Genomic DNA, 26,957 nt, shown 5'->3' with positions numbered 1-26,957 from the left:
GTGTTGTAAATACACCTTTAGCCATTGTTGGGAGAATGTTGAAATCTGGTCTTGAAATTGATTTACAAAAATTCAACTTTGTAATTCCTTGTTTTCAGGGATTTGAAATAAATCTCAGTGGTGCAGCCTCCTCAGGGGCAAAGGGCCCTTATAACCATTGTTGTGTGTCAGATAAAATCTGGTAGGGAATCAGTTTTATCCTGTCTTTTGTTTCCCATCTGAACTTTTCCAGTGGTTGCAGGCTTGCTGGGTATTATCTACAGTTTGGTCAGTGCCATTGTGGGCTCCTGGGACTGTGTTTTGTGTTCTTGGCAATCCTTTGTGTATAAGCTGTCCCACCTCTTGATGGGGCAGTAAAGACTGGGAGAAGAGAAAAATTCCTTATATTGGACTTGTTTATGCCTTTCGTCCTTGGAATCTGTGGTTGAATTTCTGGAAGATAGAGGCACAGTGCATGGTGGTGTCAGAGAATCATAGAATGGCTTGGTTGGAAGGGGCCTTAAAGATCATCTAGCATGGAATGCTGTAGCTGTTTTGAGTTTAAGCATGGTGTTTTTGATTTGAACTGTTTGTACTAAGATCCCTTTTTGAATGGATACCAAACTGATAATTGTAGAATTTTTTTTCCTGTTTGTGTAAGATAGAATTTAACTTTGCTAATATTTTCACTTAAAACTGGTGTTGCTCCCTTTATGAGATACTGATTTTCAGATTTTGGTATGTACTTAAAAGATATTTAATGGCTCTTTCTAAAATAGATTAAACACAAAACCAAACACAAGATTAAACACAAATATAAAATTTGAAATTCATAGACCTGTTTCCCTACCCCCCCATGTTTAAAAAAATTATATAGAGCTAATTCTTCTTGCATTGCTCTGTTTTCACTGGGCTTCAGCTGCACACTACAGACTGAACTAATTGTGTTAGTGAACTAATTTGACATAAAAATACTTGCAAGTAGAGTGAAAATACTAGATTATTAGCTAGGGTAAATAATCATTGATTATAGTGTAATTGTATTTTAAAATTGTTTATCTCCTCCTGTTCTCTTGGGAAGGAAAAGCCCATACACCAGAAGGATGCTTCAGATGTATTATACCTACATGGTCAAGAATTTTGCTTTTTTGCATTTATTTTCACTGAGAGAGTAATTTTCATGTATGCATAGCTAAATGCATCTTTAAAGAAAAGTTTTAATGAGTTGGTTTATGTCTCAGATGCACTGGGTAGGAGACACTTGCCACTAATTTCCTGGGTAAATTGTGTGTCCTCTTTAGTTAGCTTCTGTGAAGTTGATGAAACTCTGGTTTTAAAGAAGCCAGTGCTTAAATGTAAACTCTTCTGCTACTTGTGAGTTTTTTCCTGTCTTACTTCCTCGAGATACAGCTTTTTTTCTTCATTGTGATGAAGCATGCTGATATAAGCTGCTGGTAGATATGTGTGGAGAAGGAAGAGAATGATACAGTGCTGAGACACGGTCTTAAAATGTGGGATTCTAGGCTAATGGTTTCAAATAGAACATTAGGTGGCAGCACTAGACTCTTAACACCTTGTGGGTGCCTGTTGAATTCACATTTAGGCAGTTTTCCAAATGTCAGACCGACCTGAAGAAATTTTATTTTAATGCAAAACATTTATATTACATCCCTTTGAAGGGAAGCGATGGGAATGGTTTTTCCCTGAACGATCCAGCATTGATTATAGTTAAGAACAGTGTTGAACAGAATCCCATGGAGGCATCAAGTTTCAAGTGTTTGCAATGCTATTGTGCAATGCCACTTTTGATATGCCTGGTTTAAAATGGACTTCTCATTTGCCAGGTAAATGAAGTTGTAGGCTTTGTTATGAACTTGGCAATAAGAGAGAAAGCAGCTAATTAAGGAGATTTTTTTTCTTCCTTTCTTACCATCCTTTCTCCTTTGGAAGGTAATTAGTACTATTAGTAATTTTTTTTTTGGTGGTGTAACTGTATGCCAGTCATGCTGGATGGTAGAGTTTGGTGACTTCAGCCTGATGTATCAGCAGGAAAAGTTTGTGATTTTCTGCAAAAATTACCTGTTTGTTCTTTGGTGTTGTTGGGGTGGTTTTTTGGTGGTTTTTTGTTTGTTTGTTTGTTTGGGGTTTTTTGGGTAGTCTTTGGTTTTGTTTGAAAATGGGAGAAACCTATTTCTAGTGGGAGAAACCAAGTCTGAAATTGGAGCAAGATTCAAGAGGAGTCTTCTGCTTACAAAAGTGGTTGGAACAGAAGCTTTCCTTCTGTGAAAGAGTCACTGGTCACTTGCACCTTCATGGTCTCACTTTAAACTTTGAGCCAAGGTAGCAAATGACTGTAAATCATCTGCATCTTGCTGGAAGGTGTGACTTCACTTTTCTTGAGTGGATCTTCCCACAGTTCTTTGTGTTTTCTCTAGTTTTCCTAGTGCATAATGGTCGATACAATAGCAATAGAATGAAGAAAAAAGTGGACATTCATCCAGGCTTTTTCTACCCCTTTCTTGCCCTCCCTATTAACCTCTCTGGACCTAAGCCCTGTTTCACTGACTTGACATTCATGCTAATGTTACTATTTGATGTTCTTATCCAAACTATCCAAACTATTTGGCTTTCCTGCCAAATCTTCTTAGGACTCAGATTTTAATGTTCTCACCTCTAGGTGTGGTGGAAAAGAATGCATGGAAATTAGTATGTCTGAGTTAATATCTTTTGCAATGTTTTTCATTTTCTGTTCTGAAGAAGCCTTTCCAAATCACAGCCATCTTTTTATCACATCATAAATGTGTATCATGGTGTTGACTTTTCCTATTTATTGCGTGGCCTTGGAATTTGAATCATACATGATCTTATGAGATTCTTACCCTAGAGAGATTTTAATTCTTGTGCTTCCCATATCTTTGGCATTTATTTTTGATGATCCATAATTTTCAATCAACTAAATTCAGTGAATCTCTAAATATGAAATATGTTTCTGAGTATGTAAAAGGGGACAATGGAGATGGTTTATTTCTTTGGTGGAAGAAACAAATAAGCGTAGGCAAAGAATATTATAAATGCCCAGCTTTGCAAGTTCTTGTTAAGCATAAACTTAAAAAAAATTCACTGAGATTGCGCCAACCTGTTTGACTGCATTTTTTTTCTTCATGGAATAGGTGTTCATACTCCTTGTTTTGGACATACTAAAGAAACAATTCTGATATTAAAAAATAATAATCTTGAGAAAAAGGGGGAGGTCACAGTTTGTTTAACAGTCCTTCATCTTGGCTTTGAGGAACAAAGCAAGTACTTGATCTGTGGCTTATCTAAAAACCAGAAGGAAGAGGAAACTCTATAGAAGTGAAGACTTTTATGGGGAGTTTGAGATAAAAATGTGAAGATCCAGCCCTGTAGTTCTCCCAAGTATAGCCAATTTGTCTTTTCCAGGAAAAATGCTGATTTTGGACTTGCTTTCTTCTTTTTGTGTTATAGGTCATTGAAATAATTTTTCTTAGGTTGTCTTGCAAGCTTTCTAAATGTTTTCTATCTGTTAATGGGAGAAATAATTTAAATTAGATTAATAATCCAGATCATGTTCTTTCAGGAAAGTGGCGCTTGTCTGTTTATTCTGAGCTATTTTCTGTATGCAGTAGTTTAGTATGCTCCCCCAAACAGTGAAGCATTTCTTTCATATCTCACATCACTTCATTGCAAAGAAAGGTTAAGTGTGTTTAAATTGTCTTTTTTGTTTTATTTATAAGTGTTGTAGTGCTGTTTTATGCTAAAAATTAGTGGTGCTGTGTTAACTTCTCATTAGTTTAATTCCCTAAGGGGGGAAAAAATACACTTTCTGCATGTGTATTCAGAAATTGCTGTATTCTCCCTGTTCTCAATCAGCTAAATGTAGAACTATTTACTGAGTAGCTTGAGCTATTGCTTTAGTACATATATATTTTTGAAGGTGGATATAACTGGCAAAATCCAAAATTTGTGAGGATGTATTTGAATGCTGCCCTTTAAAACCATTCCTGTAAGCTTGTACTTAATTCTACATGCTGGAGAAAGAAAACATTATGCCACCCTGTGGGTTGCTATAAAGATTGTTTATGCAGCTCAGCATAGGACTTAAAATACGTTGAATTGGAGAATTTTGAAAAATGTACTGTGCGACACAGGAGACCAAATCATGCTAAAGTGCAAGGAAAGACTATACATCAGTTCAAAGGCTACATTATTCAAAAAAATACAACCATAAAAAAGGTAATAAGATTACATTCTCACACTTCATGGCTAGTAAGGTGCATTAAGCTGCTCAGATATTCATAACTTACTGTGACATTTGGGAAGATTACATTTTGCTGTGCACAGCCATTACTGCAGCTCAGATAATAACTAGCCAATGCATGGACCTGGATTATGATCCCTGTCATTGGAAACAAATTTGTGTTTTGAAGGTTGATCAGTTTCAAATCACCATTAGAAAGGGTTAATATGACATAGTGTGGGGGGTGTGTGTGCCTGTGTGTATCTAATGGATGTGCATACATATTGTGCATCAGCTGCACCCTGCCTTGGGTTTTCTGCTTTCCCTGGCAATTTTTTTTGTCCTCACTTCCCTCACAGGAAGTGTTAAAATGGTAATTATTTTTTACCATAGCATATTATTCCTAGAACGTCCTTCCTGAAATGCTTATGTTTGCAGATGAGATTGGAAACCTAATTTGACAGCTTCCTGGATGGGTGGGTTCTGATAATAGTGTATGTAGCCAAAAATGAAAGATTGGTGGGGTAGACCATAGGGTGAAGGTAAGGTCACCTCCAGTAGCTGTATGTGGTTTTCATGTGATAATTGATGGTTGGCTGATAGTTAAAACCAAATGCATAAAGAGTTGAATTTCTTGTTAAGAATTAGCAGGTAGTTTGTGGCCAGAATTTAATCTTTAGCTAATCTGTGTCTACACAGAATACAGTATTTTCTTTGTTTCTTACCTTGATTTTAAGAAGAGTATTCTTGAGGAATACTTCAGTTTTGTACAAGATAAATTCAGTGAAATGAGGTAGAACTCTGATTATGTCTTTTACATTTTCAAATGCTCTGTTGAGAGTTTTCATTTAAGGGAGGGTATGTATTTTTCTTCACATTTGTTTTGAGATAATTCTGTGTCAATTCCTTCTGTCTAGCATACCCTACAGAGCTTTCTTGAGTTAGGCCTCTGCTCCATCTTTTGGAAGGGGAAAGCTAAGGCTTGGAGGATGGTAATGATTTGATGGATTTGTTTGAGTTGACAGCATGAGTTGATATAGAGAAGCTGGGAATATAACTCAAGTCACCCCATTCAGTTCTTGCTGTTTTCTGAGATATTGTGGAAGCATCTGACAGTAAATTGCATAATTATTTTTCATGACCCAGAGAAGAGAAAATGGAAAAGTGTAAATTACTTTTTTGAAATCGTTGCCATGTGACATTGTCTATTCTGTCAAAAGAGCAGTAACTTTCTCTGTTTCCTGTGATGTTTGGCACTACTGATTTATCCCCAGAAGTCCAAAGATTGCTTCTTCAAAGTGGCAAGTTTTAGACACTTGAGGAAAATGTATGGTAATTTCTGTGGTTAATGAAGAGCGTATGTTCTGTTCTGTAAATTGTTCTTTGGATCCTGACTTGCTGAGAGAAGCTGTTGGAGCTAATATGGAAGCAAGTTAGGATTTTGGGGCAGTTTAGACATGGTGTGACTTCAGCAGGTGACAGTACTGAAGCTGTTAATGGCCAAAGCCTGTCAAAGAGCACCGCTATGTAGGAACGAAATAACATAAACTTGCGGAAGTGAGAATGAGCTGAAATATTTCTGGTAATGAGCCATTTGATAATTAGAGTCAATGATATCTGAATTCTTGTTTGGATGATGGTATATAATGGTTATTTTGGTAAGCATGACACATTTTTAAGGTTAATACAGCTCTGAAGTCCAAGAGAACTTTAAAGAGTGAATGTAGGGAGTTGGTATAAATGAGTTAACTTAGTATAATGCATTTTGCCTTCAGCTGGAATTTTTGTTTTATTCTCCTCTGCACAGGCATATGTGGCCTGTTACATACTCAGTGTATGTTCAAACAAAACTTGCCTCTAGGAGACCTGAAATAATACAGGATTTAAGTGTCATAGCCAAATCACAGCCAAAGGCTTGGAGCAGTGCTGCTGTTCCACATGCCTGCAAATGCAGCAAGCCTTTGCTTCCTTTGAGTACCTGGGGCTGCTAATGAACCTGGCAGTTAATTCTTAACCAGCTTTAGTCACTGGAAGTCTCATAAGTGTTTATAAGTGCCAATATTTCTGATGTGCATCAGCTCCTTTTGGCTAGAATTGCCTTCTTAATGGAGATTTGTTAAGCGAATGTGAGGTCATTCCAGGTCATTCAAGATATCTTGACTGCTTTGTTGGGCTCACCTGTTTTAGAACATTCACTTGGTATCTTCACTTTTCAGCTCAACTTGGGGCATCTCTATCCTGAACTACCCAAATGTTTTTCTGCAGCAATTGTCTGATAATAGTTGGCACCTTAAGAGCATCTTTGTTACTCAACAGAACTTGAAACAGAAGAAAAATAAGATGGTACATTGATATTGGCCTCATTATTATGTTTTTTCCCCTTCAATAGTTTTCTTCTCACAGAATGAATAACTTTAGGCATAGAGTAATACTTTGATACAGTTGCCTTAAGCATTTTTAAAAATATTTTTCTCTGAAAGCTCGTTGGGGGCCAGTTTGACTTGGAAATGAACTTTATCATCCAAGAAGGAGAGGGCATCACCTGCATGGTGGACTTACTGGATAAGTGTGACATCACCTGCCAGGCTGAGGTTTGGAGCATGTTCACAGCAATCCTGAAGAAAAGCATACGGAATCTCCAGGCCTGCACGGAAGTGGGGCTCGTGGAACAAGTGCTCAGGAGGATCGACAGAGCTGACAACATGATTGCAGGTACAGGCTCCCCCAGTGTGGGACTCAGACTGTGCTGCTTCTCATGGACACAATTACTAATAAGATGATAAAAGTTTGGCTTTGCATTTTATTAAGCACTTACATTGCTGTTCTTTCTGCTTTTCAGATCTCTTAGTGGACATGCTGGGTGTGTTGGCGAGCTATAACCTGACAGTTCGAGAGCTGAAGTTATTCTTCAGCAAGCTGCAAGGAGAAAAAGGGAGATGGGTAAAACAAAACACGAAACTGAAACAATTTTTATCATGTTGCTTTTGTTTTTCCTAATTTTTACAAGTTAAGACTTCCAAAAACTTCATGATAAACAAATTTTGAAAGTACCAAAAAAATAGGGAGTTTTCTTGTATTGTATAAAGAATCTTTTTACCTGAAAGCAATTAAAATACAGAGAGTAGAATACTGATGAAGTTAAATTTCTTCCTGAACCTGTGGACTATATTGGTCCTTTTTAACACCTGGGAATAATAAGGTGACTCTTAAGTGTTTTTATGCACATGATTTTATTTTTTTGATTCCAGCCATGTGAAATTGAAGGGAAAAGGTGTAATTTTTTTTTTAATCTGAAGAGAGAAATAAATAAAAATGCCTACAGAGGCAATTCTGTTTGCTCCCATTTTCACATCGCTGTACTTTACTTGAAGATGAAAAAAATTATCCAGTTAGGGAAGTGAAAACTTTGGCAGAAATTGAACTGAAGGAAATAAGTCCCAATGAAAAATTGTAAAATTTTTTTCTTGTTCCTGTGTGGAATAGAAAGGGACCCTGAGTTACAGCTGAGTAACCACCTTCCCTAAAGTAAAAATGTGTGTGTTGTAGAGGGCACCTGATAAAGTTTTCTTCAGCACACAGTTGTTGTTTCATTGGACTTGGAAACTATTTTAACAATCATTTTACTTTGAATTTTAATTCAGCTCCTGTTATTTCTAAATACTCTGGCTAGTGTAGGGGAGAGGTAGCAGTGTCTCTGTTGACTTCAAATAATTAAAAAAAAATAGTATACCATATAAAAGCAAGTATGTGCACGTAATACTACAGACTTTAGAAGGCCCTTTGAAATAAATAACTCTGGAGATCTTAACCTCCTTAAAGAAAAATACTCAACTTTATAGATGGTTTAAACTTAGTAATTGAACATAGAGAGTATATTTAACCGTAGGTGAAATAAAGTTGTCTCTGTAACATTAACTTTTTCATTTCCTGTCTCCCTGCTATTTGCATTTAATTTCCTTTCCTTATTAAAGACCAAATACAGGGGAAAGCAAGAGAAAAATGCCACAGTTGGATTGCCAAGGAGTTGTACAACTCCATAAATCTTAAAATCAGCAGAACTGAAAAGATACCGAGTATTTTGCTGCAACACAATTTACCTGGTCAAATTCTAGGGCACTGCAGACATCTAAGCAGCTCTCAGCATTTCCTCCTCAGTTTTAACTCAGATTATTGAAGCACTGCTTAGCTGACTCCAGCTTTGGTACATTTGAAATACTTGTGATGGACCATGCAATGCTCCAACATCTTGCATAGTTTTCAGAGGGTAACTGTTAACAACAGAGTGAAAAAGGGCACTTTCAGGAAAATACCAGGATTATAAAATTGTAGTTTAAAAATAGATCTGCCGGAAAGATATGGTGTGGTGAAAGACAACACACAAAATTGTCCTGTCACTGTGATCAGTATTTGCTGTTCTCCTGTTGTTGTGAGCTCATAGACTTGATTTGGAGTTTATAGTTACAGACTATTACAATAAAATCAGCAGGATATTGGTGGTGGAGAAGTGTTAAGTATTCACACTGAGCACTCAGTTTAGGTGCTCCAAACTGCCCTTGGGACTTGAATCTTTCTCCATGGACTTACGTGAAAGTATAAACCAAATCAGTTTAATCTAATGTGTGTCTGTCATCCTGATGAATATAATCCTTCTGCTGATCTTCCCTCTCCCTTTTGCTAGCCATTCCCTGTCTCCCTTGTGCTGGCACAGGTTTCACTTAGCCACTTCCCAGAGCAGCTGGAATTAAAACTTGGTTTCCATTTGTTTTCCCTAAGTTAGTTTTCATCCAGACCAGTTCATTTTCTTTAGCTTACAGCAAAGTCATGCAGAGAGCTGATGAGAATGAACAGACAGTGGCAGGAATCAACATTCAGGGTCAGTTCAGTTTATGCTGGGTGAATGTGGCTCTGGCCTTCAAGGCCTTAGTGAAGTTACCAATTAACTTTAATTCAGTGCAGCTACTGTATATTGTGTGAAGGTATTCATGACTGTTAATGTTGTTTTATTGAGAGTGCTGAGTGTCTTAGTAGGATGTTATTCAACCATGTGCAAAGTTTTAAAATGTGCTAAAATTTACTTTTTGTGTGTATAGTCTTTTCTTTCTTAGAGTTTTGTTTTACTTGTTTACCAATGTAATAATTCTCTTTGTCAGCCACCACATGCTGGGAAGTTACTGTCTGTGTTGAAACACATGCCTCAGAAGTATGGACCTGATGCCTTCTTCAACTTTCCAGGAAAAAGTGCTGCGGTATGTAGATATTTTACATTTCTGGTTTTTTGCTCGCTGTTCTATTAAGGCCTTTGGTTATTTTCATTTATGATGTTCTTTGACTCATCTGTCATTGTCATAGAGTTCTAACCAAATTTTTTTCTCTGCCTGACACCTACACTAGTGCCTGAACAAATTGTGTTTATAATAGATGTGCAATATCACTCCAGAAGGACAATATTATTACATAAAGAATGGATACAAATGAGGCTGCTTTTTAGTATTTTGTTGGGGTTTTTTCAGACTGGTTCAGTTAAATCATGTTGCAAGGAGAATATACCTGCTTTTCACTCTAGATGCTTATGAGAAATCTTTAAGAAAGCATTGATCCTAGGCATTTATAGGCTGAATAATACTGAAAAGGATTAAATTTAGCAACAATTAGTCTTTTTGTAATTGTTCATGTGACTCATTTCTAAGTTCTGTGGTGTTCACTTGAAAAAGAATTTGAAACTAAATAGACAGTTGGAAAATCCTTTGCAGAATCTTCTGATGGAATTCAAGTATGTCAACACTTTTGCTTCTACAATTGTAGAATGAAAAATTATGTTCAAAATTTCATGCTTAATTCAGAATAAGATTTGGATAAGATTTATCAGATTACTCTTTCCAGTTTTCTTCACATAAACCCATTAGCTTTCTGCCTTGGTGCCTTGAGATTGAATTTCACCAACTTGATGACATAATGAATTATTTTTTTGAACGAAAACTTTGGAGACTGAAAAATGCCGACTACTAGAAAAGTGCTCCTGCAGTTTTATCACGTGCAACAGAACTTGGCAATAGACAGACACGTTTGTGTTCATTTTGGTTATTGATGGTTTTCTATTTAGCTTCTGCTTTAACTTCTGTTAATTATGTTGATTGCTTGAACCATATTTTATGATTTTGGGGTGCCTCAGTAGCATTTATGTAGTTATTATTTTTTTATATATATTTAAATTAAGATGTTTAAGAAATTAAGTATTTACTATAATTACTCTGTGATCCATTGTGAGTTAAGTCAAGTGATAATGCTACCAATTCCCAAGACTTGGCTGCAAAGACATGGAGACTGGTTAGTTAGCTGATATACAGAAGGATTTATAGCATTTTATGTGGACAGGAGTAGCTGAATGGAGCATGGGAACATAATAACAGGTCTGGAGACACTTAAGTTCTTTGATGTTTTTTTATTCATTGATATTGATCATCGGGGTGGCATCTTTGATCAGAGGTTATGGCACTCTTAATTGCAGTGTGTATTGCAAATCTGGGCTGCACACCAGCAGAAAGTTAATAGTAATGCTAAAATACCCAACGAACTGAAAAACTCCAAAAAATAAACCCCAGCTGTTTGAAACAAAGGATTCTGATACATGGTTTGTAACTCAAGGGCTTTGCACTAAAAGCACAATGTTTGATATGAAGATTTTTGCCTGGCGAGATTGCATTGTGTTTCATTTGAGGAAGTTTGAATTTCTGTGTTATGCTCTCTGGAAGCCTACTTTAATATGAATTTCAGGAAAGAAAATAATTTATTAAGTGAAATATGGCCAACTTTCCCTTTATGATCAGTTATTTTCCTGAATACCAACAATATGTGAAATGGAACTGATTATTCTGTCAGGTTACCATAAAACCAAGCCAGTCTGAATTTGCACTTTGAGAAGTTGTTATTCCATAAGGCTTTCACTAAAGCATTTAAGTTTTGAAGCATAGGTTGCTATTAATAAACTTTTTTGTGATATAAAGGTCAATTTTTAATATTTATCAAGTACAAAGAGAACAGAAATTAGGCCAGATTTTTTTTCCTTCAGTATAGAGGAACTGTATACATTTGCAGTGTGCCTCTGTTTATCCACATATATTTGTAGAGTGTATCTTAAGCTGCACACTTTTACTGTTGTGTTGATCTTTCTACATGAATAACTTCTTGCTTTCTTCAGGCTATTGCCTTACCTCCTATAGCCAAGTGGCCCTACCAGAATGGATTTACTTTCCACACTTGGCTAAGAATGGATCCTGTAAATAATATTAATGTGGATAAGGATAAGCCTTATTTATATTGGTGAGTATTATGTAAAGCTGATATTGCTAATGTTCAGTTTCTATTAATTTTTCAATGATTTCTGCATCCATCTCTGTCTGTGCTGATTTTGTTCTGATTTGTCAGTTTTCGAACAAACAAAGGACTTGGTTATTCTGCTCACTTTGTTGGAGGCTGCTTGATCATAACGTCCATAAAATCAAAGGGAAAAGGTTTCCAGCACTGTGTAAAATTTGATTTCAAGCCACAAAAGGTGAGTGAAAATAATAAAATCATTCAAACATGTTTCATGAGTCTAAAATTGTAGCCTGGGAGTCTGTGTTGTAGCTGTTGATTAATCTCATCTTTCTATAGAAAAATGTTTCCACTGGAACGTGCAAAACAAATATGTGTTCTGAATTCTTGTTTCTTTTGAATTTTACAACTAAAACATGACTTGATTTTATTACTGGTGTTCAAGGCTGACTTGCCTATTAGGTAGTGTTGTGTGATGTTGGATGTTCCCTTTTTCACTTAGATATTCTGTAATGTTTCTGGAATTGATGTAAACATCTTGTGGGAGAACAGACCTCCTCAGGAATTCCTTATCAGTAATCCCCTGCTGTAAATATGGATTCTGTTTGTGATAATTTGACATGCACAGCCTTTGAGAGGCTTTAGTCTGGAGCCATCCTTGCTCTTTGGAATGGCATTTGTAGTAGTCCATCCTGCTAAGAGTAGCTCAGTTTAGAACTTATTTACAGAGTAGTTTCAGTGTAAATTTGGCTCTGCATTGTCATAAAGATTTTTGGAGTTATATGCCGTAAATACCTTTCAAGCCCCTTTGTGGAAAGAATGGCGTATTATTCTTTGACATAGCAATGCAAGAAAACTCACCAGTGACTTATTAATCTTTTCTACTTAAAATACATCTTTCAGTCTTAATTTAATTCACATAAAGAGTTGAATTTGTTCTTCCAAGCCCCACTTGAATGCTTAAGCTACTCCCAAGTGTTTATAGGGTTATATCAATTGTTTTTTTATTGTTTAGTGGTACATGGTGACTATAGTGCACATCTATAACCGCTGGAAGAACAGCGAACTCCGGTGTTACGTGAACGGGGAACTGGCATCTTATGGGGAAATAACGTGGTTTGTCAACACCAGTGATGTGAGTAATCCCTGCACACTGTCTACAGCTGATCATCTTGAATTACATAGATATTCTTTGCCATTTTATTCATAAACCTCCCCCATTTTATGCCTTTTAAAAAATGTTGAAATAAAAATGATAACTTTTTAAAACAATAAATTGTGGTTTTATGCATCTCAGAACTTAATACTTGTTTCTGCTGAGGCCCTCAAGTACTTGTTTATGTAAAAATATTCCCTGTGAAATGCATATTTTTTGCACGATTTGCTTGTGTAGCATGGATTAAACCCTGTTACTGTTTTCTGTTTTCAGACGTTTGATAAATGTTTCCTGGGTTCTTCAGAAACAGCAGATGCCAATCGAGTGTTTTGCGGGCAGATGACATCTGTTTACCTTTTTAGTGAAGCTCTCAATGCTGCTCAGATCTTTGCCATTTATCAGCTTGGCCTGGGATATAAGGTATCTTAGAGTTGACTTTCCTAAGTTTAATTCTTTATGGTGGGTCTTAAGAATGCTGTGACACCTCTGTGTCCAAAAAAAAAGATCTTACAGTGTAATATTTTTATTAAACTCTTCTAAGTTTCTTCTGTAAGCCTATGTATGGCCTGAGAAGCTACAAGTAAGCATTAGTTCAGTTTCTTGATTTCTTATAAAACAAAAAGAATGATGCTCCTGTTTGCTTCTCAGAATTTCTGTGTTGGTGGTTGGGAGAGGGAGAACACAACTGTTATCTCTGACTGGGTTCACTTTTTCATTGAGGCTGGAAACTTTAGATCAGTTATGATGTATTTGTTTTAGAAATGTGGCTTTATACTTGCTTGTGCTAGTGGGTTTTTTTTAATGTGTGAAGTTAGTGCTGAGGATTGGTTTTGTTGCAGTGGTTTATTATTTGTTTTGTCATAGCCTGAGGGGCACTAATTGAAGGCTGTTGTTCCCCAGCAGCTGTACAAACATACGCTAAAAAAGATGGTTCCTTTTCTATCTGCTCCTCAATTAGTAGTTCCTTCTGAGTGAACATTGCTGACAATCCTGCTGTTTCCAGGCTGATGTGGTTCTTTTACATTACCCACCATCCTGGCAATGACACTCTTCAGGAGACAAAAGAATTCTGACATATTAATGCTGTAAAATTGACTTTGAGTCTTACGAGTCTTTGGTTCTTATGAGAACCTTTCTTTATGAAATACTGCTTAATTAAAGAAGCAATATTTTAATCATTTTTGCAGTAGTTGTTCTGATCTTTATCTTCGGTGTGCTTAATCTAATTTTTTTCTCCGTTCCCTCCTCAACCCTGCTTCCCAATCCAGGGAACGTTCAAGTTCAAGGCAGAAAGTGATCTCTTCCTCGATGAACATCACAAATTGTTGCTATATGATGGCAAACTCTCCAGTGCTATTGCTTTTATGTACAATCCAAGGGCTACAGATGCACAGCTGTGTCTTGAGTCATCCCCTAAGGATAACCCTTCTATTTTTGTTCATTCACCACATGCCCTCATGCTGCAGGTAAATCAACATTTTCATAGATCTGGAGGGTACAAATGATTTCTGTTTGAAAACCTAAAATCCAGTTTTATAGGGATTTTGATATGGAATTGCGTATAGGTTGGGATTTTTGCGTTGGACCTGCCCCTGTTTCTTGAACTAAAGAGGATGCCAAAGAATCCCAAGAAAAAAATTTATTCTATTAATAAATACAAAGGCTGGGTTAGCTTTGGAAAAAAAATCCTTCTTCCTCACTTCTGACATGTGCACTCCCCTACAGATGTTCCCTGTCTCCCGTCCTTTGCCCTGTTGATATGAAATCCTATTCTCCCCTGTGCTTTGAATGCTACCTCCTGTATATTCACCTGAGGCTCTGCACTGTAGATCTGTATCTAGAAGTATCTATAGCTAAAGCAGTAGGTCAGGCATACTGTGCATTTAGTGTGACTGTGGCAGCCAGTTTGTTTTTACTGTTTCTTTTTTTTTGGTAATAATACAGCTTTTATATTGAAGAAATTAAAGGCTATTTTAACAATCAGTGTCTGAATGAGATTTCAATATTTCATGTTTTTGCTTTGTCAGGATGTGAAAGCAGTCTTGACGCACTCCATCCAAAGTGCCCTGCACTCCATTGGAGGAGTGCAGGTGCTTTTCCCTCTCTTTGCACAGTTGGACTATAGGCAATATTCCTCTGACCACATTGACACAACTGTTTGGTGAGTGCATCTACTTGCAGTGTCCTGGGCTTTGTTCCTTTGAAGTAAAGGAAATTGCCTATTGCTTTATCCAATGGCAGAGTAGTTGGCATTGTCTTGTGCAACAGTGAATTATGTCTAAGAACAAAAAGGTTACAGGCAGGACCTCAAAGTGATGTACTTGTTTGCACCACATGTTCTGTGAGAGCCCCTAGAGAATCAAAATGTACACAAATTTTATAGTTGACAACTTTTTTTTTTTTCTCTTGTGTAGCAGAATAAAGGGTAATTCTCTTGAGCTTATTCCTGTCATGGAGAGAATTCACTGGGGAAGGCTTCAAGAGAAACTCCAGGAAGGGTGAATTTTTCAGCAACATGAAGTTATTCCTTGGAATTTTTCGTCGTTTTGTTTTAACCTTCAGATTTTTGGAAGATACTGTTACTTAGTGTTGCTGCTAGGCTTTTCCTCTGGTTTGAGCTCTGTTTCAATTCCATCCAACTTCTGAACACCCAGACACAGAAGCTGGTGAAGCTCTAGAGCTTCTAAATTAAAGAGCAGAAGTAAAAGCAAAGGGCATTGCTTTTTAGAATTCTGGTGTAATTGCTCTGATTCATTGCATTTGTAGTTTCACGACTGTTTAAAGATGATATGTATCCATATTGTTTCCCATCTGTTTGTGTCTGGGTGTCTCCTGAGCTGGCTCAGACTTGGACATCCGTGTGACAAGTCAGGGATTTGATGGAGTTGCAAATTGGCCTAGCAATACAGGGGTTTTCAACTGGTTGAAGTCTTTACCCACAGACAGTAATGGCTTGACAGGAATATTACCTCTGACAGCAGCACAACAGCAAAGCTGTGTCTAGAAAAATATTTGCTCATCTGATAGTTTAAGAAGTATGGCAATTGTAACTGATCTTGCAGGAGTTTGTAGTTGAAACATAAAGCAGAGAGTAGTACAAACTTAACTGTTGCCTTTTTGCAAGAATTCAGAAGGATTTTGCTTTTATGCTTATCTCAGAGTTCAGAATGTGAAGTTAGAAAAGCATTAATAAAATAAAGAAGTTTTTTGAAGCAAGCATTCAAAATTTACTCTTGCTTTTTGTTTTAAAATTTCTGATTTACATAACAGAACATTTACTTAACATGTATCTCAGGATTGTGTGATGGGAGTGTTAATTTGGAAATACTTTGTCTTGTTGTAACCCTTTAACACATTTTTGTTTACTAAAACATGTTTTCCAGTTCTACTTTACTGGCATTCATCATGGAGTTGTTGAAGAACTCTATTGCTATGCAAGAACAGATGCTTTCCTGTAAAGGCTTCCTTGTGATAGGACACAGCCTAGAAAAGGTAAAGTAAATCTTCCTTAATGTTTTGTATTAATGTTGAATTTTTTCTTGAGTTAAATACTTTTCCTAGACTGTTGCAGGGCTCTCTTTAAGCAAATTTTCTTTTGCAGTCTTCCAAAGCTCACGTTACCAGAGCTGTGCTAGAACTTTGCCTTGCCTTCTCAAAATACCTGAGCAATTTACACAATGGGGTACCCCTGCTGAAGCAGCTGTGTGATCATGTTCTCCTGAATCCTGCAATATGGATTCATATCCCAGCACAGGTAAAATTGCTTATTCTTATCAATAAGGTATCTTCTGGTGTATTGATTTGAAAGTGTTGAAACTAAGCCTTAACTTCAAAGAATTATGGGTCCTGGCTCCACAACACAAATCATCCAGGAATTGTCTTCATGCTCTGCTTTGCTGCATATAATTGTCAAGTTTTGCAGACTCTCAGGGTTTTCTGGGATTTGGGAAACTTGTAGCGTTCTGCAGAACAGACCTTTGACCCAGACTGGGAAGGAAGTTTGCATGGGTTAGCTGGGAAAAACTCAGCAATTTTTGAAAAGGAAATTATCTCGGTTTTCAGATTTTAAGTCCTGATATAAATTGGAAGTGAGTATTTTTTGTTTTGGTGAATTTCTGTTCTCTGACAGTGAACAACTTTGATCAAAACTTTGCAGTTGAAACTTTATTACCAGCCCTGCACAGTTTCATAAATATAATTAAATATTTCATCAGTTTTCAGAGATTTTAAGACTAAGCTGTGCAGAGAAAATCTATTTAGGACATTTTGATAGATGAAACATAAGAATTCAGTTGTCTGACATGCTGTAATTCAGGTGTGATGATTTTTTGTTTCCTGACTGGTGGTGTAGGTTCAGCTGACCCTGTACACTTACCTGTCTACCGAGTTCATTGCCACTGTTAACATTTATGGAGCAATCCGGCGGGTTGGGACAGTTCTTCTGGTCATGCACACCCTCAAGTATTATTACTGGGTGGTGAACCCTCAGGATCGCAGTGGGATAACTCCCAAGGGCACAGGTATGTACGTGTATATATATATATATATATATATATATTGAGTTTTATTCTCACAATCTGATGTTTGTTTTAAAAAGGTTGTGTATACAATGTTTAGAATAGAACCATCAGTTCTTCAGAAATAATTACCTTTCAGTCGGGTGGGTTCCCTGTCACAGTGTGAGTGGTGTGCTTTTGTCCTTGAAAGATTTTTTTTGCACAATCTATAGGAAGCTTTCTTTAGAAGTCATATCCTCTGTCATCAGACACCTATGTCAACTGATATTAGACAGAGGTGGTCAGAGAAATGGTAGGATGTTGGAACATTCATCAGACACCTATGTCAACTGATATTAGACAGAGGTGGTCAGAGAAATGGTAGGATGTTGGAACATTAGAGCTGTGCTTGGGAATATGGTCTTTCTCTGTTATTTTTGGAATTTCAGAGAGAGAAGATGGGAGAGAGCTAGATTTACTAGGAGTGAGTGCTCCCTAGATGAGTCTGACTTCCTGCCACCAACTTCTCAAAATTACCAGCCCTGACTGTTAGAGGGCAGTAAGGATTGTTTTGTAGTATTTTTCATCTTTTAAGAAGCAAAACATGCATGTTTTCTCCTTTCTTTTTAGTCTCTCGTGGATTTACTTAGTTTCGTAACTCATTTATTGAGCCTGAGGCAAGTGGATGAGTAGGATAGTCTTAGTAATGCAGTTTAATGGCTTATTTTGACTGTTCTTAAACCAAATGTGCCTGTGGGCCTATGCTTTATACAACCAGACTCATATGATCACTTTCATTCTCTAGATGGTTTGCTTTTCTGTGATGGTTAAGATCATGAGAACTGTGACCCTACAGGCAAATGTAAAAACTGTCCCCCAAAATGTATTTGCAGCACTTCATTTGCTTTCTGTACCTAAGCTTTTACTTGTCTTTGACACTTGGTTGTGCCTGTTTTTTTAACCTTGCCTCTCCTGGGAGCTACTGAGTGTTTGGATATTTAAAATGTTTCTTTGAAAGTCTGCTTTAGACAGAGATGGCAGAAGCCAGTCCTTTTTGACTTTGTGTTAAAAATTTAAGTCATGTCTTTCAAGGTACTCTTTATACATGGCATTGTAGGATTGATTTTTGTGCATTTAGCCAGTGAATAGTAATGTAGCTCTTGCTTTGAGCTATGGTGGAACTTAAGAAAAACCTGTAAACAGCAAAAATTTGAAATTTGGAAATTCTGACCTAAAGCTCTTGTATCAGTCTTATTCCTTGCATGAAGTTGGTTTATAGCACTACAAGGAAACGTTAAAATCATCAGAATTTAGATGAAGCCTTAATGGAACCTCACTATTCAGACATTTTGCTAATAAAAAGTGATAAAACACAGTGGAGTTTTGTGGTCTGAAATAGAGGGTCAGAAGACTTAGAATTGTGCCCTCTTCACCCAGAAAATGCCTTTTATTTTTCTTTTTGTGAAAATGCTGTCTGTGTTAATAACGAGTGTTAATTTTCATTTTATATATCTACTTTTTCTTTGTAGATGGTCCACGGCCTACTCAGAAGGAGATTTTATCCCTGCGAGCATTTTTGTTGATGTTCATTAAACAGCTAGTCATGAAGGTAGGATACCTTTAAATTAGGGTAGGATATTTGAATTTCCTTTCACAAAGAAATGCCTAACATAGTTTAAACACACTGAATTTTGTGAGAGCAAATAAACAGAAACAGCCATGTAAGGTGCTTCTTTTTGTTATGGTTCTTGCCACGGACAGCAGTGCTAAAGGATGCATTTTTTTCCCCTTTTAAGCTGTTTTTATTAGAAGTGGAGCTGTTATTCGCTTAGAAATGTTTACTGTTGGGGAAAAAAGTATTTAATTTTTTTTTAACATGACCAGTATCAGCTATGTGGTAAGTGCCTAAAGACTAAATAGAAACGTTTGATACTCTGTGCTGTGGGTCACTGGGACAGAGGAGGATAAGAAAGACTCAGTAAGTTTCACAACTGTTTCTTGGACGTTAGAGGAATATTGGAATTCAGTAACTCTGTTACTTATAGGCTCTTCATGACCTTCATAAGTTTTTGGTCTCTCTGTGTAAGCCCTGCTCAGCAATGACAAAAATATCTCTATGTTATCAACACTTTTTCCATCACAAATCCAAGCCATAGTGTGTGCTATCTCCTGTAGATCAATTCTACCCCAACCAAAACCAGCACAAAAATAAATAGAACATCCATTGAAAAAGTTTGATGAGTGTGATCCTTTGGCAAGTTTTCTGTTTGTACATAGTGCTGCAAAATCTTTTTGGGAAATGAAAGACTTGCTTTAAAAAATAAAAGCCCCAAAAGTGAAGAAGCCTGCTTTTGCCTACCCTCATCCTGTTCTTAGAAACTGATGGTTTTTATTTTCACAAGAAATACCTCAAGGCATATTGCTGGCATAGGTGCCATAAATGATTGAGATTTCTTCAAAGTTGATAGCAACTGAAGATGGGCTTCTCTAGTGGAAAATATGAATTAAACATAGATATGGATCTAGTTAAGAGGCTGATAATTAACTTCCAGATCTGCTTTTGAGTCCTTTATGCTACCTCAATTTAATGCTTCTATTAACAGGAAGCTCTCAGTTCAAACTGACTGTATCAATTAACATGTATTACTCTAACAATTTCATATACTATATTGCTATTTATATTGTTTTTATGCCTGTGTTGAAATTGCTTTAAAACACTTTTATGGCATTCAGTGGGTACTTCTGGGGTCAGGGAAGAAGCTACCTTGCAGCTATGAAGCTGTTACAGGATCAAGTGAAAGGAAATTTGTCGTGTGGTACTTGCTTTGTGATACAAACATTTCTTGTAACAATGCTTTTTTTGGAAACGGCATTCTGTGCTTGAAAGGTGATACTTAAAACCTGTTTGTTTTTAAAGGACTATGGAATAAAAGAAGATGAATTGCAGGCTATCCTCAATTACCTGCTTACTATACATGAGGTAATTTTTAATTTGGGGGATGTGTTTATGAAGAATGGCATACAAGTGCTGTTTGTGACCAAATGTTTGACTAATTTCAAATATAACCCCCTTTATGCCACAAGATGGCTCTGCAGAGGAAGTAGCAAACATTGTCCAATTCTTTAGAGTAGTGTGCTGATATGCCAATTCTTGCAGTGATTTAAGCACTATGTTCAATGTTAGATTGAAGTTCATTAAGCCAGTAAGTCAAAATGGTTTCTTATGTTCTACAAACCAATTTACCAAGCAGAAAAACAGATGGTGAGACTGACTTTAAAAAAAGTCAAAACCTTGTTTTAGGCTGCCTAAGTAATATTTTTTGTTTTCTTTTCCCTCTCCTTTTTATTTTGGTTCTTAAATAAAGCAGTAAAATTGAAAACATGCATTAAAAAAATAAAGATGTATGTTAATGGCATCTAAGAGAAACATATAAACTTAATTGGGAGAAAATGTTGGTTACCACTGATACATCTGCATCTTCATATTTTAGCACCAGGAAAAGGCACTTTATGCCAGATGCAACATCAAAGACAAGGGAAATGGAGACATAAATCTAACTGATCTCATCTCTGTAAGGGTGCTTGAAATGGGTAAAATAAGGAATTAATTGAACTTCATTTCAAGCAGTATAGATTTTTGTATTTTTAAAGAATTTTGCTTACCACCTATATTTCCATTTTATTCTCTGTGCTGGTTACTACTACTTGGTATTACCATAGTCAAGCAATTCTACTTTATGTGGAGAAGTAAATAATAAGACCATTGGTATCATATAAGAGTGAAGTGAAATAGCAGAAGTTTTACATAGCCTTCAGATGAGATGCGATGTTTTAAATATCTTGGCAGTTTGCATACTCATGTGTCAAAGATCCATGAATGCTGAATCCCACAATCTAACTGTGGATTCAGAAAAACATCAACAAAAAAAGTAAAATTTAGCCTTCTCATATGGCTAAACAGTGATAGCATCTGTAATGTCAGCTGTTAATATCATCAGGTGAACAGAGTTGTTCAGGAGAATGTAAAACTGATTTTTCTAATTGAGTATTAGAGTATTTGTACAGAATACTCTAGAGTAAAGAATCAGAGTATTTGTTCAAAAGTGTTGGTCAGTGTTTTATTTGTGGACTCTTTTTGTTTTAAAATAAACTTTCATTTTAATATTACAGAGTATGTGAAAAGACAGTTACATTTTGTTATTTCTGAGGTTATTTTTAGTTACAATGAACTTGGAACAATTTAATGAACTGTAGCTTAGAGTGCTTTAAATTAAAAGTATGGAAAAATTTACTAAGTGACTTGAATTACTCATTTAAAATATTGTCTGTGGCAGGTGGTAGTATTTTTTTCCTCATGGTTTGGACATTTCTGAGTAGAAACTTTTCATTAAACACCACCCTGTGCCCCAGAAAATGTGCAGCAGTTTATTTGTAGCTCCTGTGCAGGAAAGGATTGGGAAATACACATGCAAACAGAGGAGCATGTGTGTGGAAGGAAGTAACATGGTCTAAATTTCCATTGCCTGTCAAGTCCTTACATCCCAGACACTGATATATCACTTTTCACCCTAAACAATTAAGTGTATTTTTTGCAATGTTCTCTCCTGCACTTGCCTTTAGAGCTATAGTTCTTTTGATCCTGGCCAAAGTGATGTGGTCCTTAGTTTATTATTAATTGCCACATACTTTTGAAATATTTTCTAGTGGTTCTTTTAGCCAAAACAATGTTCTAGTGTGTGTGTGTTGTGAATTCAAATTTGTAACTTTTATCCAACAGGATGACAATCTAATGGATGTCTTGCAGTTGCTGGTTGCTCTGATGTCAGAGCATCCTGGTTCTATGATTCCTGCATTTGATCAGAGGAATGGATTACAGTAAGTTTGAATTTTCTAAGTGGGAAAAAAGAAAGTGTTTTGACCATACTGTTGCTTGCAAGAATTCCCGTGAAATCTGAATGGTTCTCATCAGTGTGTGATCAGACTCCTCATCTTGGGAGATGTTTGGGTCCAGGTGTTCATTTTGACAAGAGGTGCTGTTGGATTTATTATCAATGTTTTTTTTTAATGTTTCCAAGCTGCCAGTCACACTTAAACAGGGAGTGATCCATTTCAGTTTGTGCATTGAAGTCTTCATTCTACTGGCGCTCTGCCTTCAGCCCCCCATTCCTACAGATGTCTTAGAACTGGAAAGGGGCTGACAAAAATTGATTCAGATGTCTTCTGATCCTTGTTAGTTCTCTGCCCTTTTTTTTTTTTTCCTGTGTGACTTTTCCAGAAAAACTTTTTTTAATTTAAAAGTAGCACTTTGTGCTATGCACTGTTTGGAATCTTTTCCCCAACAAATAGAAAAAAAGTGTTTAACACTATCGTGAGAGAAAAGTAGGGGAAGTAGCAAATTCTACTTGTACAAGTAGAAAATCTGCTGGAGGAGTAAAGTTATGACTCCTTTTGTCTTGTGGCTCTCAGAGTGTGGTCATGGTATTGAACTTCCCTGATTTTACAGGAGCCTGCCTGAACACAGTGGGGAAAAAATTGGTACAGGCAAACAAATGTGAGGACAACTCATAGAAGGGTACGAGGAATAGTAATTCTCTCACTGTGTAAAGGCAGAGTCTCATTTCTTACATTTAGTTGCACCTACTGGTTAATCCCTGTTTATATATATTCTTTTTCCAGTTGCCCTTTCTCAAGAGACTGCATTCAGGCATGTTTCTAACTGTTTTCTCCCCTTTTAGTGCTAGACTGATTTTTATTTTTATTTTTACCCATATTCATCAGATTTGATTTCCTTTGTATGGTGATGTGTTATGTATGGGAAACTAATAAAGACCTCTAAATACTAAAGTATTTGAATGTCAGGTTGGGTCTCCAATGCAGTACATTTGGTTTTATTTAACAACTAGCAGTAGGTGCTTTTATTTTTTGTTAACAAGTATATGAGCAAGTCAGCATGAATAGTCACTCCACAGTGAGAAATCACTTTGTTTTCCTGTCTCATTTGTTACATTCCTTGCTCTGGTATTGTCTCCAGTCACTTAATGGATTGTTTGTATGCTTCTTGATACATCTACTTTTTGCAATTAAGGCATGAAAATCTTGAAATTTAAAAATAATTTTCCAAAACTTTATAAATATTTGGAGTTCTCTTAAAATTAAAATGTTAAAGTAGCCAATCTATTGGGGAGAAGAAAAAAAAAAGGAAATGCTTTTCCTCTATACAATTACGAAACCCTGATAGTGTTCTGTAAAGAAAAGAGAAATGGATTCTATTGCTTGAATGGCCAGTGCATCATAAGTTTTGCTTATTTCTTTCCTTCTATAGTTTCTGTGGTTGCAGCATTCTCCATGATAAATTATTTGTTATACATAACTGTTTTTTAATCACCTTAGGTTTTACCTTTAATTCTGGTATCTGGTATAAAACTATTTTTTTTTTTGTGTCTTAGTTCAGGTGTCCTGAGAATTGTTTTTGGGTATATAAAAATAAAAGTACGTAACTATTGATGAGTGCTCAGTTATGTATAGATAAGGCCTAAAAACTTAAAGTCCTTTGAACTCTAAAACGTGCAGTTCTAAAATGCAGTATTGTAACATGGAATAATTTTGGAAAGGCTCTCCAAAATTGTTTAAATTAGGTAGGCTTTTTCCTTCCCCCCAGTGAAATGATCCAAATTTCTTCAAAATTTTTATCTTATTTATGGTAAAGGATAAGTACTGCGCCTTCTGTTCCAATATGATTTCATGGAACATTTGGAAATTAATATTTTGTTTTTTTAAAAATATCTTAGTAGTCCGTGTAGATAAGTGAAATTGTATTTCACAGACTTAAAGATCTGTTGAATACTATGAAGCACAGTCCAACTAGAATCAGATAGTGATGTGGCCCTAAGCACTTGACTGTCTAAGAAGTAAGTGATCAAAGAAATTGGATGTAACTGATAAATACATTTAGAGGTCTTAAGTTTTTATGAGAGGTTTGCAAGGAGCAAAAACCTGCATTTGTTATTCTTCACATTGACAGAAGACCAATGTGTTTTCTCCACTTAGGGTTGTCTACAAGCTTTTAGCATCACAAAGTGAAGGCATCAGAGTGCAAGCTCTGAAAGTGATGGGATATTTCTTAAAGCATCTTTCTCCGAAGTAAGTACTGATTTGGGTCTTAAAACTAAACCTCCCAAGAAAGGAAGGAGTAAAGGTAGGTAATGACACAGACATTCTATTTGTTATGCTGGGTATAAATTATTGGGTGTATATACACACATTTGTGTGTAAAGGGGAAAAAAGCTATAATGGAGGTTAATCACTGAATAGGCTTCACTGAATAGGAGCTACTCTTCTTCAACTACCTCTCAGTCTATTTGTCACAAATGTCGTTTTGATATGGTGGAATTGCTTGTTGCTGGCAGCTGGTGTCCAGGCATTATCACTCCTTATCAAGCTGATTGAATAGTTACTTGCAGTATGGCCTCCTTCTTTTTAAAGTGACCCTTTTCCAGTGAAATCAATAGCAAGAATTAGACTGGTGAGATGGGAACCCCATGTTACTGAGAACTAGGTTTAATGTGTCTTGAGTTGACAGTGATGGTAGATAACTATTGAGATTGCTGTCCATGGTTGTGTTTTTGAGTGACGTGAGGGCCAAGGTGTGCTTTCCTCAGTGTTTGTCCAGAAATCCCCAAGGCTGTGTTTCAGCTCTTTGGGCCTATGGGTGAGTGGACCTCGTTTGTGGAAGAAAGGTGGCTACCTTCAGGGAATGATTTGTCCTTTCAGAATCTGAACACTTCCCTTTTCGTTCACCAAAGGTGAAAGACTTAAGGGACAAACAAGAAAAATATCTTAACACTGATTTTGTATTTCTTGAGGCACATGTTTTAAACTTTTTCTCCCCTAAAGCAAATGGAATGCATGTTTTTTAATCTTTCTCTACCATTTTAGGAGGAAAGCTGAAGTCATGCTTGGACATGGATTGTTCTCTTTGTTGGCTGAAAGGCTGATGCTTCAGACAAGCTTATTCACCATGACCACATACAATGTCCTGTTTGAGGTAGTCATACACTGTAGTTAGAATTCAATCTTTCTAATTACTTGTAAGACATTGTTAGAAAATTGCTTACATATTTTTGCTGATATGTTCCAGATGACACTAAACCTTAGTGTGATGCAGCTGAATGCTGCTTTTTTTCCCCCCAAAGCTCACTACTTTGGATTTATCCCCTCCTTAACTTGGTTATGCTCATTATGAACAATTCTAGATAATGAGTAACCTGTATGTCTCAACCAGATGCTCATGTAGATGTGGAATTTTATTATAGCAATGATCTTGCCTTAGGATAATTGCTTTGGTTAGATTCACATTCATCTTCCAGTATACTTTAAATAACAGTATGCACTTAAGAGAGAAATAAAAGAATAAAGCAGCTTATAGAGATTTAGAAACAGGATGAATTAAATTATCAAGGAAGTTAGTGGGGATTTTTTGGGATGATTTTTAGAATGATGTTGATTGTGCTGCATCCAACTATTTTTCAGTAAGCTGTCTTCATGTACATTGATATGGCATCTTCTTCTTTCTTGCTAGATTCTGACTGAACAAATTTGCACTCAAGTAATACATAAACAACATCCTGACCCAGATTCAACGGTGAAGATACAAAATCCTCGTAAGTATGATACACATTTTTAAGTGCTACCTTAAGAAAAGTCTGCTTTAAAAAAATCCCACCAATGAACAAGCTTATTAATTACCAGTCTACCAGTCTTCTAATCTCAGTTTTACATTTTTTTTCACTCTAAAAGACAGATTACTTGTATTTGGTTGGAGTTATGTACACAGGATGTCTCTACAGCTTTTTGAAATACATTTTATGTGTCTCTAGTTCATAGCTCACCTTTTTTGGCTGTGCAGTCACATTATGAAATGATTTTTCAAGACTTTTATGCACTGGATACTTTGATTTAATACATGCGAAGGTTCCAGCAAAATTTTGAATGCATTATTTAGTGATGTGAGACTAAATTACCTAAAATATGGAAAACACCTTTCATCTTAAATTCAATTCAGTAAGACAATGGTAGATGGAGAATAGGAGAAATGTATCTGCTCACTATTTTGGTTAGCTTACTTTATTGGAAATATCTTGATACCAAACTTTAGATGTCTTTTGAACTGACAGAAAATACTGGTCTCCTTTCCTGAATTATATACATCATTAATGTGTTCTGTTCATAATACAATGGACTTATGATAGCTTTGGGAGTTAACTTTTTTCTGGAGAAATAACAGATTTTTCACTTTTGTTGCTGCTTTGTCATTAAATGTAGGTCGCAGTTGTAAGTTTACTTCAGGTGGAAAGTGGGGGGAAGAGAAAAGAAAGCAAAGCAGATATGGAGGAAAGAAATCTGGTTGCATTATGCCATTTTCCTTCTGGTAAATTCATATGAAGCAAGAGATGTTAGCATGTTTCTGTTGCTTTCTCCTAAGATTTTTGGAGTTGACAGTCACTGCTGTGGTCAGTATAGACCTATATGGGGACTAAGTTGATTCTGAAATAATGTAGGTCTGGTAGGAAGAGTGACTTTGAGAGTCCCTTTTTTAGATCATTACTGTTACCAGATAAGGAATTTCTCTTTAAATAAGTTGTACAAGATGAACTGCAACTATCACAGTGATTGTGTTCAAATTACACCTAATTCATTTACAAAGTTGACTTCTTTTAAAGTAACAAGAAAAGTCACTGCCCCTCTGCTTCAAAAAGTG

The 26,957-nt window shown here is 36.3% G+C and overlaps 1 protein-coding gene across 4 annotated transcripts in view; it reads left to right on the top strand.

Moving 5' to 3' along the window:
* LRBA (LPS responsive beige-like anchor protein) overlaps nucleotides 1-26,957 on the top strand; it is a 367,939-nt gene that overhangs the window by 34,405 nt on the left and 306,577 nt on the right. For all 4 annotated transcript variants that reach the window (XM_030947121.1, XM_030947122.1, XM_030947120.1 and 1 more), the window contains exons 3-20: nucleotides 6,718-6,949; nucleotides 7,077-7,177; nucleotides 9,388-9,483; nucleotides 11,433-11,554; nucleotides 11,660-11,786; nucleotides 12,564-12,683; nucleotides 12,978-13,124; nucleotides 13,973-14,170; nucleotides 14,732-14,865; nucleotides 16,088-16,196; nucleotides 16,306-16,458; nucleotides 17,056-17,224; nucleotides 18,730-18,809; nucleotides 20,118-20,180; nucleotides 21,978-22,075; nucleotides 24,248-24,340; nucleotides 25,136-25,244; nucleotides 25,779-25,860. In XM_030947121.1, the coding sequence (XP_030802981.1) occupies nucleotides 6,718-6,949; nucleotides 7,077-7,177; nucleotides 9,388-9,483; nucleotides 11,433-11,554; nucleotides 11,660-11,786; nucleotides 12,564-12,683; nucleotides 12,978-13,124; nucleotides 13,973-14,170; nucleotides 14,732-14,865; nucleotides 16,088-16,196; nucleotides 16,306-16,458; nucleotides 17,056-17,224; nucleotides 18,730-18,809; nucleotides 20,118-20,180; nucleotides 21,978-22,075; nucleotides 24,248-24,340; nucleotides 25,136-25,244; nucleotides 25,779-25,860 (2,233 nt within the window). The remainder of the gene's footprint in view (nucleotides 1-6,717; nucleotides 6,950-7,076; nucleotides 7,178-9,387; nucleotides 9,484-11,432; nucleotides 11,555-11,659; nucleotides 11,787-12,563; nucleotides 12,684-12,977; nucleotides 13,125-13,972; nucleotides 14,171-14,731; nucleotides 14,866-16,087; nucleotides 16,197-16,305; nucleotides 16,459-17,055; nucleotides 17,225-18,729; nucleotides 18,810-20,117; nucleotides 20,181-21,977; nucleotides 22,076-24,247; nucleotides 24,341-25,135; nucleotides 25,245-25,778; nucleotides 25,861-26,957) is intronic.

This window comes from Camarhynchus parvulus, chromosome 4, assembly GCF_901933205.1.
Source record: "Camarhynchus parvulus chromosome 4, STF_HiC, whole genome shotgun sequence".
In the NCBI taxonomy this organism is placed as follows: Eukaryota; Metazoa; Chordata; class Aves; order Passeriformes; family Thraupidae; genus Camarhynchus; species Camarhynchus parvulus.
This window is presented reverse-complemented; position numbering and strand designations above follow the sequence as displayed.